Here is an 18,036-nt window from a genome sequence, read left to right on the forward strand (position 1 = left end):
TTCTGCGGCATGTGGGATCCTCCCAGACTGGGGCACGAACCTGCGTCCCCTGCATCGGCAGGCGGACTCTCAACCACTGCGCCACCAGGGAAGCCCTGGTCTTTTTTTTTCTTAAACAAAAATGAGATTTTATTATACAGACATTCTGTAACTTGCTCTTTCATTTAACATGTTGTAAATCTTTTACTACCTTAATTCATGTGTCTTATCTGTTAGGTTATGTTTTTTCCTCTTTTCTTTCTTCTTTTTAATAGTTTTTTATTTAATAAATTTTTTTTTATAAAGTATACTTGTCTATTTATTCCTTCTTTGCCTTGTGGATTTTGTGTTATGCTTTCAGACATTTATTTTATCTATTTAAAATTGTTAAAAACTATTAACAGTCTTTATAAATATATTCAAAACACTGATGGGGATTTTCTTCTTAAAGTAATTTAGAAATCAGTGTTTCAAGGTAATAAAATATTGTTGCTCAGTGGAGAGCAAAGTTCAGAATCCATGATTATGGTCTCTGCAAGTAAAATTGTGAGTATTTTAACAAAATTTATGGAGATTGGTGGATAATTGCATGGATAATTCATAGAGGAAATTAAAGTCATTAATAATGAGAAAAACTTTCCCTATCAAGTTACCTGGTTAAAACAAAATATTATTTTGCCTATGAAATTATTAAAATTTTAAAAACTTGATATATGCACTTTTTTTAAAAGTTCTTTTTATTGAGGTATAGTCGATGTACAATATTATAGAAGTTTCAGGTGTACGATGTGAAATACACACTTTCACTTTCATATATTGGTTGTAAAATGTGTCTCTCCAAAGCAATTTGGCAATACTATACTAAGAGTGAGAACTTTAAAATAAGTTCATATTTTCATCCACCAATTCAGATTTAGGTATATGGCCTAAGGGAACAATTAAATTACAGAAGAAAAAAATAATATATTAAGACGTTTATCTTAGTATTATTTAGTTAAGTCATTTCACATCACATCTCCAGTTAGGCAGCCACCAAATGTTTACAAATAATTTTTAATTACAGAGAGAAAAAGCTTACAATGGAATAAGTGTAGGGAAAAATATAGAAGGGAATATATTGAAATTTTACTAGTAATTGCCCCTGAGTGGCAGTGATTATATATGATGATATTCTTTTTAATATTTTCTGTGGTTTCCCAAATTTCCTATTATTAGGATGTATTATTTCACTAGGAAGGAAATTAATAGAGGTCGTTGAATTGAGTAGATGAAAGGCAGGTGGCTTACTTGGATAGGCAATTAATAAGCTGGTTATTTAATCTTAACTAACAATGTTTTTTAACTTTTTAAAAATAATCTTTTTCAGGTTGTTATGCATAATGACAGTTATGATACTCTTTATGGTAAGGTTTCCTTTCTCATTTACTTTTAAAATGTTGATTATTTGAAAAGCTTTTAATTTTTGAATCACTTCTGGTGATTTAATTTCTTTAATAAACAGTAATACTTGGAAAATTGTACATAACTATATGAAATATCAGTCATTGTAAAGTTTTATTTTGACTTAATAAATAAGTCCCTTTCACTGGTTAACTTTCATGTTGTTTCGAGAGAGACACTATTTTTCCTTTGTCCTTTATGTTTAATTTTTACGTAAAATTATTTTTACATTTATTAGCATATTTGCAGAAAAGAAAAGAAAGATAAGCGGATTTTGGTTAATACAAATATTTATATCTGCTTTGGTCCAAAAAGTTTTTAACATTGCTGGTCAAAAGATTAAGGATACTTAGTTTTTCAAGTCCAGGAGCCTTGATCTATCCTATTGTCTCATTTAATTTTGTGATTATCTTTTTTATTTTCTGTAGGAAGTTTAACAAACTCTTTGAGTATCCCAGAGTTTGAAGAGTCCGTGAGAGACTGTGAACACGCGAGCTTGAATATGGATAATAATATAAAATTTTCTGTGTGGGTTTCTTTCTTTGAGATTTACAATGAATGTATTTATGATTTGTTTGTTCCTGTCTCATCTAAATTCCAAAAGAGAAAGATGCTACGCCTTTCCCAAGATGTAAAGGGCTATTCTTTTATAAAAGGTATACTAGTGAGTATTTTTTACTTTATTGCTCTGAAATTCCTTTCTAGGCTTTGTTATAGGAAAGCAGACTGGAAATTGAAAATTTTTATACTAATTATTTTTCCTTTTTTAATCTATTTATTTTTGGCCGCATTGGGTCTTCGTTGCTGTGCACGGGCTTTCTCTAGTTGTGGCGAGCAGGGGCTGCTCTTCGTTGCAGTGCACGGGTTTCTCATTGTGGTGGCTTCTCTTGTTGCAGAGCACGGGCTCTAGGCACGTGGGCTTCTGTAGTTGTGGCACACGGGCTCAGTAGTTGTGGCTCGTGGGCTCTAGAGCACAGGCTCAGTAGTTGTGGTGCTCGGGCTTAGTTGCTCTGTGGCATGTGGTATCTTCCCAGACCAGGGCTCGAACCCGTATCCCCTGCGTTGACAGGCGGATTCTTAACCACTTCACCACCAGGGAGGTCCTGTATACTGATTATTAACATCAAGATAATAGTTTGTGCTTTGAAAGTATGTTTTGGTATGTTAATTAAACTTGAAGGTGAAGGGGTCTAGTTTAATGTTGTATTTGCTAGAGTATTATTGATTGGATTTTAGCGGACGGGAAAAGCTGTGTGTGTGGGTATTCACATTATTCTGCTGCTTTGTAACAGTATTCAAACTTCAGAGCCATGTATCAGTAAATGTTTCTGTTCCATAGTGCTGTTTTTCCAACCTTTTAAAAATCACTACCCCACAGTAGGAAATACATATTAATAACATCATGATCCTGTACCTGCATATGTATATATATACATATATACAATTGAAAAGTTTCATTAATTATACTTACCCTTACTACAAGGAATGCACTTTGTTGTTTTCTATATTGTACCTCATTTTTACAAAATGCTAGTTGTGACTCAATAAATTTGACTTCATGACTCACAAATGAATTGCAGTCTATAATGTCTCATAGCTAGGTAATTTTCTAGGTTTAATCTGTAATGTATTTTGTCTTTTTTTTTTTTCTGGATGTCTAATTCTAAGGAATCTTACCTATTTTTAATTTTCCCTGTGGCAGATTCTGTTGAAGAACATTTACTTTCTGTGTTTGTACTACTTAAATACTGGAAAATCATTATAATATCCTCTTCTTGCATACTTCTTTTTTTATATTTATTTATTTGGCTGCATTGGGTCTTAGTTGTGGCATGCGGGATCTTCATTGCAGCACATGGGCTTCTCTCTAGTTGTGGCATGTGGGCTCTAGAGCGTGCGGGCATAGTTGCCCCATGGCATGTGGGATCTGAGTCCCCCGACCAGAGATCGAAACCACGTCCCCTGCATTGGAAGGCGGATTCTTAACCACTACACCACCAGGGAAGTCCCTTGTGTAATTCTTTTCTAATGGAGTATGGAATAGCTGAGTTGACTATACCTAGGGCGTGTTATTAAAAGAAAGATTTTATTATATGTCTTTGGGAAAGAGATTACATATCTTCAAAGAGATTACATTGTACTGCAAATGCTGTGTTTTTATAAATTGATATGTGTCCTCTTTATTTTTTAAAGATCTACAGTGGGTTCAAGTATCTGATTCCAAAGAAGCATATAGACTTTTAAAACTAGGAATAAAGCACCAGAGTGTTGCTTTCACAAAACTGAACCATGCTTCCAGTAGAAGGTAAGGAGTAAACCCTGTGGTGTAAGGCTGAGGTGTGCTAATTTAAACACAACTAATTTAAGATTAAAGTGGACAGTAGGTTCTCTGATATATTAAATGAATCCATAGGCATAAAAACATTCTGTAAACTGAAGAGCACTAAACACATAAGATTATCAGGACTGTTTCTTGTTCTAACGTAAGATTTACTAATTTACACTCAGTCTGAGGTATTTTTACTCTTTCTGTATGTGAATATCTAAGCTCAGTATTTTAGTTACCTGTAACGGTGGACTTTTCTCTGTGTTTTTCCTACTTACCCCATGAACACAGACACTATATGCATACTGAGTTGGGCCAAAATCTCAAAGGGCTAAGGAAGGATTTTTTTAAATGTTTATGATATATGATATACATATCACGTATCATATATGATATGTGATATACATATCATATATGATATGTGATATACATATCATATATGATATGTGATATACATATCATATATGATATGTGATATACATATCATATATGATATGTGATATACATATCATATATCATATATGTATGATATATGTTTTTGTATAGCTAAAGAAAAAGGAAGGATGTTTTTGATGGAAGGGATTGGTGGATGAGAGGCAAAAGAAAATAAGTTTAAGTTTATACTTAAAACAGGTTTTCTCTTAAGGGGGAAAGAACCCTGTCCCCCATGTGTGGAGTGAAGGTAATATATAATCCAGATAAGCCTGTATTTAGGCCAGATGTATACTTTGCTTTAGGTATATATTCAAAGTAGATTAGCTGTAAATAACACCATTTTAACTAGTAATATCTCTGCAAGCAAATTGAGACTTTATTATAAATGATTTCGTTAATAGAAATAAGAAGAGGAGTAGGTTTGAAGGATTTGGGGCTAAGTGCAAGAAAGATAAGATTTGGTTTTAGGTAGTTGGGTGGTATGTAGGTGATAGTGGAGCACTGAATTGAAATATCTGACAGCTAGTTGGAGAATGCAGTGCTGGAGCTATGGCTAGTATTAGGATATAAATAGATGTTGATTTAGATGCTTGTCTCCTATTTAGAATGCAGAAATTAAAAGTGAACGATAATATTTGATCTTTGTTTACTTCTTTTAGTCACAGCATATTCACTATTAGAGTATTACAGATTGAAGAATCGGAAATGCCTCGTGTAATGCAAGTCAGTGAGTAAGTTGAGCATTCTTTAAATTGTAATTATTCTGAATTGTTTTGTTTTGAAGAATTTTTTAAAGTTTTTTTTTTTTTTTTTTTTTTTTAGATTGTCTTTATGTGATCTTGCTGGTTCAGAACGAAGCATGAAGACACAGAATGAAGGTGAAAGGTTAAGAGAGACTGGGAACATCAACACTTCTTTATTGACTCTGGGAAAGTGTATCAATGTTTTGAAGAACAGTGAAAAGTCAAAGTAAGAGTTGCTGAACATGTTATTAGCATATTAAGTATTACAATATTTAGACCTTCAGCTTTGCTGGTTTTAGAAAGTTCTCTTGTTTTTAACTTGCTTCTTATGACTATATATGGATTGTAATTAAAATTACTTAGAAATCTTGGATAAAAAAATGATAGAAATAAAAAAAAATGTCAGTCAGTGCCAGTGGCTCATCAGGTAAACACAATATTTTCCATAGCAAATATATATCAACAGACATCTTGGATAGTGCTTCTGATGATGCTGGTTTAGCATCTAAAACCACATTATTCTTATTAATGCATTCTGTTTTTCTAGATGTGATAGATTTCTGCATTAATTATGAATCAGCCTATACCATTTCTAGTTAAGGTGTATATATTGTGTAATTGGCCTACACTGGAAAACACAACCTGATTCAATGTGACTTTCTTTACATTTTGCCTAGTATTAGAATTACTAGTATAACTAGTAGTAGTATTTAAAGAAAACAACATGAATAAACAGAAAATGATTATTATGGGTGGAACTAATTATTAACCTAGAATTTAAGTCCATGATAGCTATATTATTTCTTTGTAAAATTTATCAGCATACTGACTTCATGAGATATGTTTTAACTTACAGTTTTTTGAAAAATTTTTCCGTAGGTTTCAACAGCATGTGCCTTTCCGGGAAAGTAAACTGACCCACTATTTTCAAAGTTTTTTCAACGGTAAAGGGAAAATATGTATGATTGTCAACATCAGCCAATGTTTTCTTGCCTACGATGAGACACTCAATGTGTTGAAGTTCTCAGCCATTGCACAAAAAGTAAATATAATTAAATTTCTGCACAATTTATTAAGCTTCCTATCATTAGAGTATTAATTATTTTTTTCTTGGAGTAGTTAATACATTTTGCACTAGCTCTAAACCTAGAAAATAACTGAAAATTTAAAATGTAATACTTGATCAAGTAGTAGGACATAGGAAAAATATTGAAAGTAACCCCTGCTTAAGAGTAAAATGACCTCAGTAATAAATAAACTTACCCATTACAAATTTCGAGTAATTCTTGCAGCAAATTGTCAGCTCTGCTGTCCATCTGGTTCATTTAGTGGCTAATCAGGAAACCCCCTGCTAGGAATAGTATTGATACTAAGAACTTAACCCAGGAAAGTAAATTAATCTGTAGTATACATGTGTAATTAGCTTTTTTCTTATCAAATATTTATTTAAGGATGCTAATTCCTTCTTGCATGTTTGTTTGCATTGTTTTTGTTTTTTAATTCTCAAGTTGTCATTCGACTTAAATTTATAAAATTTTTGTTTTGTGTGGACAGTTCTTGCCTTTTCTGTTTTAAAAGTTACATTGAATATTTTAACAGGTTTGTGTTCCAGACACTTTAAATTCCTCTCAAGAGAAATCATTTGGACCTGCCAAATCTTCTCAAGATGTATCACTAGATATTAATAGTTCAGATAATAAAATACTAAATGAAAAGAGATCCACAATTTCATGGGAAAGTAGTCTAGAAGACGTGGTGGAAGATGAAGATTTGGTTGAGGATCTAGAAAAAGCTGAAGAAAAGCAAAATGTGGAAAGTGAATTTACTGATGAAGATCTAGATAAAACATTAGAGGATGATAAGGCTTTCAGTAGCCATGAGGAGAAGAGAGTATGTATTAAGAACTCATATTCTAAAGTTGGCTTATTTATTATTCTGAAGTTAGGGTTAATAATTCTTAAGGCTGTTTCTCTCATTTTTTTAACAATACACTAATTTTGTCTTTCATCTTCATATTTTGAAAATTTTCACATCCACAGAAAGAATAATACAATGAATACACATTTGCACTTCACCTGAATTTGCCAGTTGTTAACATTTTATCATATTTACTTTAATTCTCTTTCTGTGAGTGTGTGAATACACATCTTTTTGGTGTATCATTTGAAAACATGATGCAGACATAATGACACCTTACAAATAACTACTTCAGCATGTTTCCCAAGAACGTGGACATTTTCCTCATGATCAAAAGACCATTTTCATACCTAAGCAATTTCACATTGATACAATAACGTAATGTTATATTGTCCATATTGAGATTTATCCAGTGGTCAGTATTTCCTTTATAGCCACTTTGTTATTGATCTACAACCAAAGTTAATACATTGCTTTTGATTATCATGTTTCTTTAGTTAATCTCTAATCTAATCTAGTGTAGATGGTGAGTTGTCTTGTAGAGTATCTCCAGTCTGGATCTGTCTTATTATTTCCTGATTCAGGTTTAACACTTTAGATAAGCCTATTATATAGGTGAAGTTGTGAATTTCCCATTACATCACATCAGGAGGCAGCTGATGTCTGATTTCCCCATTTTTGGTGATGCTAAATTTTGCTCATTTGGTTAAGGTTTTGTGTTTAGATCTCTCTTCATTGTAAAAGCGTATCATCTGTGAAGATGCTTTGACACCATGTGACTATCTTGTTCCCCAGTATCCTTTCACCCAGTGATTTTAGCATACTCCACCAGACTTTTACTTTGCGGTCTTAAGTACAATTGTGCAAAATGTCTGCCCAGTACTGATTATCCTATTTATTCAAAAACAAAAATTATTTGGTTGTCTTATATTTATGGTAAACAAATAAGATTTAATGGTGGTTCTTTTTTTTTTAATTAATTAATTTATTTTTGGCTGCGTTTTGTCTTGGTTGCTGCACGCGGGCTTTCTTTAGTTGCAGCGAGCGGGGGCTACTCTTAGTTGTGGTGTGTGGGCTTATTGCGGTAGCTTCTCTTGTTGTGGAGCATGGACTCTAGGCGCGCGGGCTCAGTAGTTATGGCTCACAGGCTCTAGAGCACAGGCTCAGTAGTTGTGGCTTACGGGCTTAGTTGCTCCGTGACATGTGGGCTCTTCCCGGATCCGGGCTTGAACCAGTGTCCCCTGCCTTGGCAGGCAGATTCTTAACCACTGCACCACCAGGGAAACCCAGTGGCAGTTCTTTTATCCTCTGTCCAAATACAATTCACACATATATTTAAGTTGTTATTCATCCTGAAATGTAGATCATGTCCACAGTACCAGTTCCCCTCATGAACTGCTCATAACTATTACATATGTATACATGGAGTATTCTTACCAGCGTCACAGGAACACTAGTAATCCTGTGCTCATGGATGTGCTTCACTGGTATTGCCACATCTGACATCATAGTACTCTTTTGGACTGTAGAAGTCTAAGTAAATGGATGATGTATTGAGTTAAATACTCTCATTTTAATAGTTTATTTCAGTGTCCCTGAAAGCTATAGTTGTGCCTGTGTTGTTTGGACATGAAAATGAAAGCTTCAGATGCCACTAGTCTCAGTTAATCTGGTTACTATGTGATTGGACCTTGTTTACCTTGGATCTCTGTAATGTAGTACTTCCCTCAGTGACAAAATGAGCCATTAATAGTCCTATTTTAGGTTTTATTGATCTTCTCAAAACTGAAGTTTATATAGAATATCCATTAAACTTAAAATGTTAGTAGAATTTCAGAATTTATTAGGGAAAAATAGTGTAGTTTATAAAGGATTATATAGTGTAAATGCATATCTTATAATGTTGACTAGGTACTTTATTTTTATTTATTTATTTATTTTATGACTAGGTACTTTAACATTTAATCGAGGTTTTTTCCTAATATTTTAAAAAATGATTATAGACTTTGCATGCTTTACATTATTAGCATTTTAATTAGAGGATTGTATTAAAGATCATTATGAAATATATTGATATTAGCATATTTACACTTACAATTCATTTAACTAGGCTAATCAACCAGAATTTTTTTCACCAAAAACTTTGTCAGATGCTAACAATGATAGAAAACTAATTGTTGTTGAGAATTATTGAAAGAAACCAATTTTCCAAGGTTTCCCACATTCATGCAGATTTCTCTAAGTCTCCCACATTTCTTCTTCAGTAGTTATTATTTATTATTTTAAACAGTGGGAAAGTCTGTGGTTATTCAAAATTATAAAAGTATTATATAATCTTGGTGGAATCTAGAAAAAGAAAAAGAGGAAAATAATTAAATATAAATCTCTCTCTAATCTACTGCTCACGTTAGTAGGTTTTTACTATACATTATAATATTGTAACCTAATTTTCTTCACTTAAAAATAAATTGTGAAAAGTATGGATTATAAATATGTCATCATAATTCATTACAGTAGTTTACTGTATGATGGTACCATAGTTGAACCCATCTCTTTGACTGTTGAGCTGGGTTTCACTTTTTCTTTATTTGCATATAACCACTCACTGTCGCAAAAAACACAGTGACCATTCTTACAGCCAAAACGCTGGGTCCTATTATATAATTAATTCCTCAGTATAAGTTCTTAGAAGCAGAATTTCAAAGTCAGGATATCTATAGAAATATTTTCAAATACAAAATTGAAAAACTGAAAGATCTGTAACTTTGAGAGAGTTTATTAATTTATTATTGAGAAACTTTAATCAAAAACCTTGAAAAAGAATATTAGGCTTTTTTCTTGAATGCTATAATTTATTACATATCTATGCTGGCTATGATGTCAAGTTGTAATTGCCTTACTGTTCATTGTCTGTATTACGTGATTAATTATGTATGTGCTTTCAAAGACAGAGTTGTTGCTCACATTTGAATAGTTACAAAAGCCCAATAGGATAAGTTTTTAAATTTATTTTATTATTTATTTATTTATTTTTGGCTGTGTTGGGTCTTTGTTGCTGTGCGCGGGCTTTCTCTAGTGGCGCGCAGGCTTTTCATTGCGGTGGCCTCACGTGTTGCGGAGCACGGGCTCTAGGCGCATGGCCTCAGTAGTTGTGGCTCGCGGGCTCTAGAGCACAGGCTCAGCAGTTGTGGCTCACGTGCTCTAGAGTGCAGGCTCAGAAGTTGTGGCACATGGGCTTAGTTGTTCTGCGCCATGTGGGATCTTCCCGGACCAGGGCTTGAACCCATGCCCCCAGCATTGGCAGGCGGATTCTTAACCACTGCACCACCAGGGAAGTCCCCAATAGGTTAAGTTATGTAACATTCTCTTTGTCATTTTGGAACGTGTTTGGGGGTTCTTAGTAACTACTCCATATAATACTTCAACTTTATATTTTGACAGACTAATTTTAAACTCAAACTTAAGCATGTACCACAGACCTGGTCTTTACTTTCTCCACCTAAGAAATGTGGATGCTGCTACCAAGCTTACAGAGGCTTGTGTGGATTAAATGAAATAAAATATGAACTCCCCAAAGTAGTTTCTGGTAGATAATAGATGCTCAAATTTTATTTTCTCTTCTTTCTTTGTGTAGCTAGACAGTGAGACATTTGAATTACTGTATGTCTGTTTCTAAAACGTGGAGAGGTGTATTTGATTTTTCAGATTATTGAATCTCTGCAAATACATAATTTTCAGTGAAAATATCATCTCCAATAAAAGGGTGCATAATTACAACCTAAATGGAAAAGGTTTTATTTTTGAACACTTGGACAGTCTTTCTCTTGGAATATATTTGTTTTTTTAATTAGAATTTTAATATTTATATTTTAGAAACTTTTGGATTTAATAGAAGACTTGAAAAAAAAACTAATAAATGAAAGAAAAGAAAAGTTAACATTGGAATTTAAAATCCGTGAAGAAGTTACACAGGAGTTTACTCAGTATTTGGCTCAACGGGAAGCTGACTTTAAGTAAGTTTTTTCGTTCATGTCCTGGTAAAAATTGAGAATTTTATTTACTTGTTTAAATTTTTTTTTGGCTTTTTATTTTATATTAGGTGAATTCTGACCTTCATGCAGGCTTAAAAATAGCTGTTACTAATCCCCATGGTGATTGTGAATTATACATGAATGATTATTTAAACTGACTTTTAATTTATAATGTACTTAATCTTAGAAATTTAAAATAAAAGCACGAAGTAGTGCTTTTTCTGTTTTTTAATGGGATTAATTTCTGTTATGAAGGGAAACTCTCCTTCAGGAACGAGAGATATTAGAAGAAAATGCTGAATGTCGTTTGGCTATCTTCAAGGATTTGATTGGTAAATGTGACACTCAAGAAGAACCAAACAATGAAGATCGTGCCGTGAAAGCTGAAACTGAAGTATGTTAACTGAAATATTAAATCCATGAGGTTTAGGTACCAGGATTTAGTATACCACATCAATGATGAGAAATATTAATATACTTTAGAATTAAAACAAAAAACTTAATATGTAGCTTTATTATAATTAAGCATGCTTTGTTAAGAATGTAAGCACAAATAGTTTAAATATAGCTATTGAACTTATAAAAATATATATCTGTTACATTTATATCTCAGTTTGGTGTTGATTGAGTCATTGTGTTGATTGTAGGTAGATACCTTTTTGTCTGATTATGGGATACCCCTCTCAGACTTGTCTTAAACTTAAAGAATTTTAAATGGCTGAGAGATCTAAAGGGTCATTTAGTTCTGTTCTGATTAAAACAAAAACATTTATATATAGAAAGATCACTCTTGCTTGGCTGACTGACCATTCCCTACTGTTGAGGAAAGTAGGGAAACAAAGCCTTTGAAGGCTCATTATATAACTGAAAGTATACCTGAAACATTATTTCTCCATAAAAACAATGTCATAAACTATGATAAGTCATTACAGAACAATTACGATTATCTAGTTCAGGTTATATAATGAGCCTTCAAAGGCTTTGTTCGGCTAGCGCAGGAAACAAATTTCCAGTTTCATAATTCAGACCAAATCCCAAACTATGTCAGGGACACATAATGTTTCATGTTCCATAGAACAGAAAATGAGTAATGGAGCACAACTTTTTCATAATTGGAGGTAGTTCTATATAATCTATTTAAAAATTTTAAAGTTGTGAATTTTTTTGCTGTTTATTTTTAAAACTCTCAATCAGATGATACCACACTGAAATAGTGAAGGCCACTGTTAACATTAGGTATGTGGTTTTTGCTATTTTTAGGAAGGACAGAATTATGTAGGAATTGAAGATATTATTGGTTCTCTTCAAGATGATGTCACTGATATTAAGAAACAGGCTGAAATTGCTCACTTATGTATTGCATCTCTTGCTGACCCCCAGGAAGCTATTGCTTGTTTAGAATTAAAGTTTAATCAAGTTAAAGCTGAATTAGCTAAAACCAAAGAAGAATTAACCAAAACCCAGGAAGAGTTAAAAAAGAGAGAAAATGGTAAGTGGATGTATTTTACCCCTATGTAGATGTTATAAATTCATAAAAAGACAGTTGGTAAGTATGAGATTTATGCAGCTTATTTACCAAGTGGCCAGAAAATGATGGCGGTAATGTATTTAATATTTTACCATTTGTATGAGTTTATAGTAACTTACTAGTACAAATATTTTTTTGCTTTACTTTTAGACCAATATTACTAGAAAACGGGCTTCTCAAAAAAAACCAAAAACTAAGTATAGCTTTATCAGCAAATTAAGAAATCTCATAGGAAACTGTAAAGCTGTAAATTTTGTTTATATATATATTATATATTTACTTAAATATAAATATAAATATATATATATATATATATATATATATATATATATATGGTTTGTCACATCTGAGTTTCAAGTGTTAGATGAAATACTCGGCCCTTTTCTGTGTGAAACAAGATGGGTGGAAAATAACAGGTAAGTGATGTCTCATTCTGAAGTGTATCAGAAAGGTACCAGCTAATTCCTTTCTGACATTATACCAGAAATTTTTTACTATTGAGCATACGTGTTTCATTTTTACCCTGAGTTTTGAAAGTGGCTTTTTCAGAAACATTACTCTCTGGTGGTAGAATTTGTAGCTAAGTGCTTGTGTGCTTCTAGTGCTGTGAAAATTCTTTTTCCTGAGTATAACAATAAAGCGTCTACTATAGCAGCTTATGTTTCATGATTATTCAGTGATATATTTTTTTAGGTGCTTAGATATTCATTTTTAATATTCTTATTTTTTCAGAATCAGAAATTAATTTAAATTCATTGGTTCAAGAGCTTGAGAAATCTATTAAGGTAATACTTTTAAGTTTTATTTTGTCTTGATAAGGAAATTAATAATTAAGTAAAATAAGCAGCATGAATTATGACTAGGTACGTCTATTTTAAAAATAAAGTAATAAATGAATGTGATAAAAAAAATTGATGAGCATAAATGCCTTCACCCTCATACCTCTTTCCGAAGATGGCCTCTGGAAAGTTTCTTTAGTCTTTCCAGAAAAGATTTATGTGTGTGTGTGTGTGTGTATATATATATATATATATATATATATGAAACAAACACACTTTTAAAAAAATTTGTACAAATGGGATTGTAGTTCTGTGTCTTGCTTTCTTCCCTTAGAAGACATCTTAGAGATAATTCTATGGCAGCACATACAGATCTATGTCATTCTTTTACTAGGTTTATTGTGTTGGTTAGATATATTTAAATGGTGTTTATTTTGTCTGAAGTTACTGAGTGTTTTAAAATTTAGGATATGGCCTGAGCAGTGTGCAGCATTGGAATCCTGAAAATCTCTAGCACTTTGTACCTTCATATCAGATAATTACTCTAAATGGTTGTAGATGAATTTGACATTGATAGATATAAATATGAAATTGCAGGTAGACATAGAGGTGAAGTGAATTTAAAATTCTAAGCTTAATATTTTTCCTGACCTTCTCTTAACTTACATTTGTCCTTCTAAAGAGCTGAATATTTTAAGATATGATCAGATATAAATAATTCAGGATCTTGGTATCTAATGCCCAGTACTTAAAAAGGTAACCAAAATAATGTACTTAGTACAAGACATTACAGCTATTGTTTACACAATTCATGATCTTTTCCTTTTCCTTTATTTTTTCTAGTTACAAAAATAGCTGCTAGTTGTAAAAATTCAGCTATATTAAAGTATGTAAAGTAGAAAGTACAGTAGTACCCCATAATGTCTCTCCTACATCAAAAACAAAACAAAACCAACTTGGCTGGTAGCTCTTTGAGACTTTTATATATATCCATTTTTATAGAACATTTACTATGAACTCTTAAGTTCTTTACATATATTTACTTGTTTAAATCTCAGAACAATCTTATGCTGTAGATACTGTTATTTTTTATTTTTATGGAGGTGTCAGATAACTTGCCTAGGGTTAAGAGAACTTAACCTCATGGTGTTGATTAACTGTTGATCTAGGGTCACTGTTCCAAAGGTTGTTTTGAAAGCAGACTCTTTTAATGATTAAAAGTTTGTTTTGCATGGTTCTTTAGCATCCTTCCTACCAAGCATACCCTAGGCAGAAAACATTACTTTGAATAACTGAGATTTGTGGAGGATGGATTTTCTTGGTGAAGATTGTATAATTTGAAGGAGGAAAAAAATGACTAGGTGATTATGATAGGTCTGAGAGTGGAAGAGGAGACAACTTGAAATTGTCATGGTCTGTTTGAAAACTCAAAGTTTGTCAGAGGTCTGATCCCTCTACCCCAGGATTTTGTCATTTATCAGCGACACCAAGAGACTAATTGTGAAAAAGCATGGAGGTTGTTCTTCATGATATCCTTTGTTTAGGGATATCTAAAAAGACTTTGCTTTTTTTTAATAATGCATTACTTTTTGACTTAAAGTCATTTTATCTATATCTCTTAAGAACGTTTGCTGATTTTACGATGTAAAATGATGTTTTGTTTTCTCATATAGTTTTTTTTTCCCCAAAAAATGGATTGCTACCAGTATGTAGGGATTTAATTAATCTCTGCTTTTAAAAAAATCTCTGCCTTTACCATACTTTTAATTACTTTATAAACATACACTTAACTGCTGAGGTTTCACCCTTCCTCTTTCTGGGTACCTTTTCTTCTGCTGTCCTTTTAGGGAGGCATAGTCTTTGCCTTAAAAAATAAAAATCTAAATGGCTTTTATCATCTAGATAAACTAGGAGCTCATTTTTTTTTGTTTTTTTTTTTTGTTTGTTTCCACGTGCAGAAGGATTCACATTTATTGGTTCAAATACAGTACCTAACATTTGCTAAACATGCATTTCACACTACTTGGTCACATTTCCACAGGTAGTCAATGCACAGAAGAGGGTCCATCCTTTGCCAGATGGTAGGGTGGGAGGTAGCAGCAGAGGGACTGGGTAGCAGAGCTTGCCAGCTATCATTTGGTCATGAAGGGTTGATGGAGCCAGGTTGGCAGGCAGCCCTTTGTCCAGCCCACTGGGGACAAAGGCCCAGAGACATCCTGTTTGCTCGACTCATATATAGGACTGTGGGTAGAGGTGGGCCTCGGGTAGGCAGCCCAGGGGTAGGCTCACGGATGCATGTTGCCACCGGAGCTCTGAAGGTGGTGTCATGGGAGGTAGTGCTAGGAGTTCACTTTTAAAGCAGTGTGTAGACTGTGTATCTTTGATATACATAAGCTAGAAGCTAAGGCTAGAACCTTTTCTGCGACTTGTGAACAAACTAACAAAGACATTGTTACTTTGAGAAGCTTTGGTTGTAAAACAATTGATGAGTTTCTCCAGTTACTCAAGATTACTCAAGATTTTAAGTAAAAGCACCTATAAGAAACAATTTTGTCATAGTGTTTTCATACGTTTCTTTTCAAAGCACATTTTGTTTATGACTTAGGGTAAGTGTTTTAGGGTTCTGTGGTTATCTGTAAATAAGTCTCTAACCCACCTGATTCCCATAGAAAATCTAAAGATGAATTTGTTTTTAGTATCGGGGTGAAACTACACACTTAACAAGTTTTTTTTTGTCCTTAGTGAGTGTACAAGTTAGTTAATATTGCTCACTTCCTAGAGTCATTGGTTATTTTAGGGTGAGATTTAAGAAATAACTTAGAAAATGTTTCAATAAACTTGAAAATAAAATTTTTATGATACAGTATTGAATCATAATTTATATAGTTCTTAAATGTATTATAGCTTTCTATATGTGAACTAATTTTAATTTATTTTACTTTAGGACAATGCTGGTACATCTACTTTAATAATAAACAATAAATTGGTTTGTAATGAAATGATTGAAATGTCTAAGGACAGCAAAACTAAAACCTATTCAGGAAGAAAAAGATTAAATGAAATTGAACTTCAACAAGATGAACCACCAGCAAAGAAAGGTACTCTTCAGCTGCTAGCAGGAGGCTTTTAAGAAAGCTAACTCCTAAACCAGGAAACAGAAGAGTTGTAAAGAGAAGGAAATTTACTTATCTAAGGAAAAAAAAACTGAGAAAATATAAATGTCCCTAAGTTTTACACTAACATGTTATAAACTGTCTAGAGGATGGGTATATTTAAAGCTGCCTTTATTTTAATAAGTATGTTTTTAGATATTGTGCTTTTATCACTTTAACATGACAATAATTCTTTTACTTCTGTGCCTATAGTAGTTAAAAGTCATCACTTTCATCTTCATGATTATAGTACATTTTCTGCCAGAATTTCTCCACATTGTTTTTTCATTTGAAGAAAAAGCCATTTGACAGTAAGACTTTGAGCTAAACATTACTAAAGACAAATGTGGTCAAGTTTTGTTTTCTATGAAATTACTAAAAAAAAAAGTGGGCACATGCTTCTCTATACTATACATCCCTGGTTATATGGAAGAACATGGCAGCTTTCACCTTGTCTCTAAGCTATTCATTCTGTCTTTTGGAAAACTTTTACAGTCTGATACAGGGAGGGAGGCCTTTCTAAGAGAAGGTGCATTAGCTTTAGAAACCTAACTAGCAGAAAGAGAAAAACAGATCTCGTATATTAATGCATATATGCAGAATCTGAAAAAATTGCTATAGACGATCTCATTTACAAAGCAGAAATAGAAACACAGACGCAGAGAACAAACATATGGATACCAAGGGGGAAGAGGTGTGTGGGATGAATTGGGAGATTGGGACTGACATATATACACTACTGATACTATATATATAAAACACATAACTAATGAGAACCTACTGTATAGCACAGGGAACTCTACTCGATGCTCTGTGGTGACCTAAATGAGAAGGAAATCCAAAAAAGAGGGGATATATGTATACATCTATAGCTGATTCACTTTGCTGTACAGTATAAACTAACACAACATTGTAAAGCGACTACACCCCAATAAAATTTTTTTAAAAGATGGATTTAGAATGTTATTAATATTTATGAGTAATAATATATTATGAATTATGAACCAAAAAAAACCCAAAGAAACCTAGTTAGCTGCTTCACCTTGAGAAAAATGGATAAATTAAGTCTTTCTTTGGTCATTAGTAAAATAAGTTAAATATACCTGACTCCTGAGGTTGTTAAGAATAAAAACAATTGGGTAATACAACAATATAATAAACACCTCATAGAACCTCAGTAAAATTAATGTTTTCAAAAGTAGATAACTTAAAGGATAATATAGCACTAGATATATTAATCCAATAAAGTGTGAGCTAATAGATTGAAACTAATATGCATGGTCACCTTCTGTTATCATTGAAGGAGTGGTACCTTAGCTACAGGGCATATAACCTTGTTATGATTTCCATAGCACTGTTCCTCTAGTTTTTCACCTTGATCGGTGCCACAGAGTAGTTGAGAATATAGGGTACTTGAGAATGCAGGAACAGTAGATCACTAGGAAGTGGAAGTGAAAGTTGGCAGAAGCGAGTGATCTACGTGGTATGACTAATCCTAAGGGTAACCCATTCATGAAGAAGGTGATTGTATAATAACTCTAGTTGTCAGTGACAAATAATTTGGATATGGGTAGATTTAAGTAAGTTTAGGTAACAAAGTATTTTTTTTTCCTCCTTAAATTCGTAACCACTGTGGCTATTTCTCGATTATTTGTTGTTAGAGACTAAAGGGACTACATAAAGGATCATAAAATTGTAGCTATAGC

The 18,036-nt window shown here is 32.8% G+C and overlaps 1 protein-coding gene across 6 annotated transcripts in view; it reads left to right on the plus strand.

The window, feature by feature from the left end:
• KIF20B (kinesin family member 20B) overlaps positions 1–18,036 on the plus strand; it is a 74,802-nt gene that overhangs the window by 14,802 nt on the left and 41,964 nt on the right. For 4 of the 6 annotated variants that reach the window (XM_022569373.2, XM_022569372.3, XM_089897904.1 and 1 more), the window contains 12 exons: positions 1,346–1,382; positions 1,848–2,075; positions 3,613–3,724; positions 4,840–4,911; positions 5,003–5,149; positions 5,803–5,965; positions 6,523–6,813; positions 10,714–10,853; positions 11,127–11,265; positions 12,132–12,360; positions 13,132–13,184; positions 16,123–16,276. In XM_022569373.2, coding sequence (XP_022425081.1) covers positions 1,346–1,382; positions 1,848–2,075; positions 3,613–3,724; positions 4,840–4,911; positions 5,003–5,149; positions 5,803–5,965; positions 6,523–6,813; positions 10,714–10,853; positions 11,127–11,265; positions 12,132–12,360; positions 13,132–13,184; positions 16,123–16,276 — 1,765 coding nt within the window. The remainder of the gene's footprint in view (positions 1–1,345; positions 1,383–1,847; positions 2,076–3,612; positions 3,725–4,839; positions 4,912–5,002; positions 5,150–5,802; positions 5,966–6,522; positions 6,814–10,713; positions 10,854–11,126; positions 11,266–12,131; positions 12,361–13,131; positions 13,185–16,122; positions 16,277–18,036) is intronic. The other 2 variants (XM_022569377.3, XM_022569378.3) reach the window with 1 other exon arrangement.

Source organism: Delphinapterus leucas, chromosome 16 (assembly GCF_059928025.1).
Source record: "Delphinapterus leucas isolate spDelLeu-1000000601 "Yukka" chromosome 16, BTC_Dleu_Yukka2, whole genome shotgun sequence".
In the NCBI taxonomy this organism is placed as follows: Eukaryota; Metazoa; Chordata; class Mammalia; order Artiodactyla; family Monodontidae; genus Delphinapterus; species Delphinapterus leucas.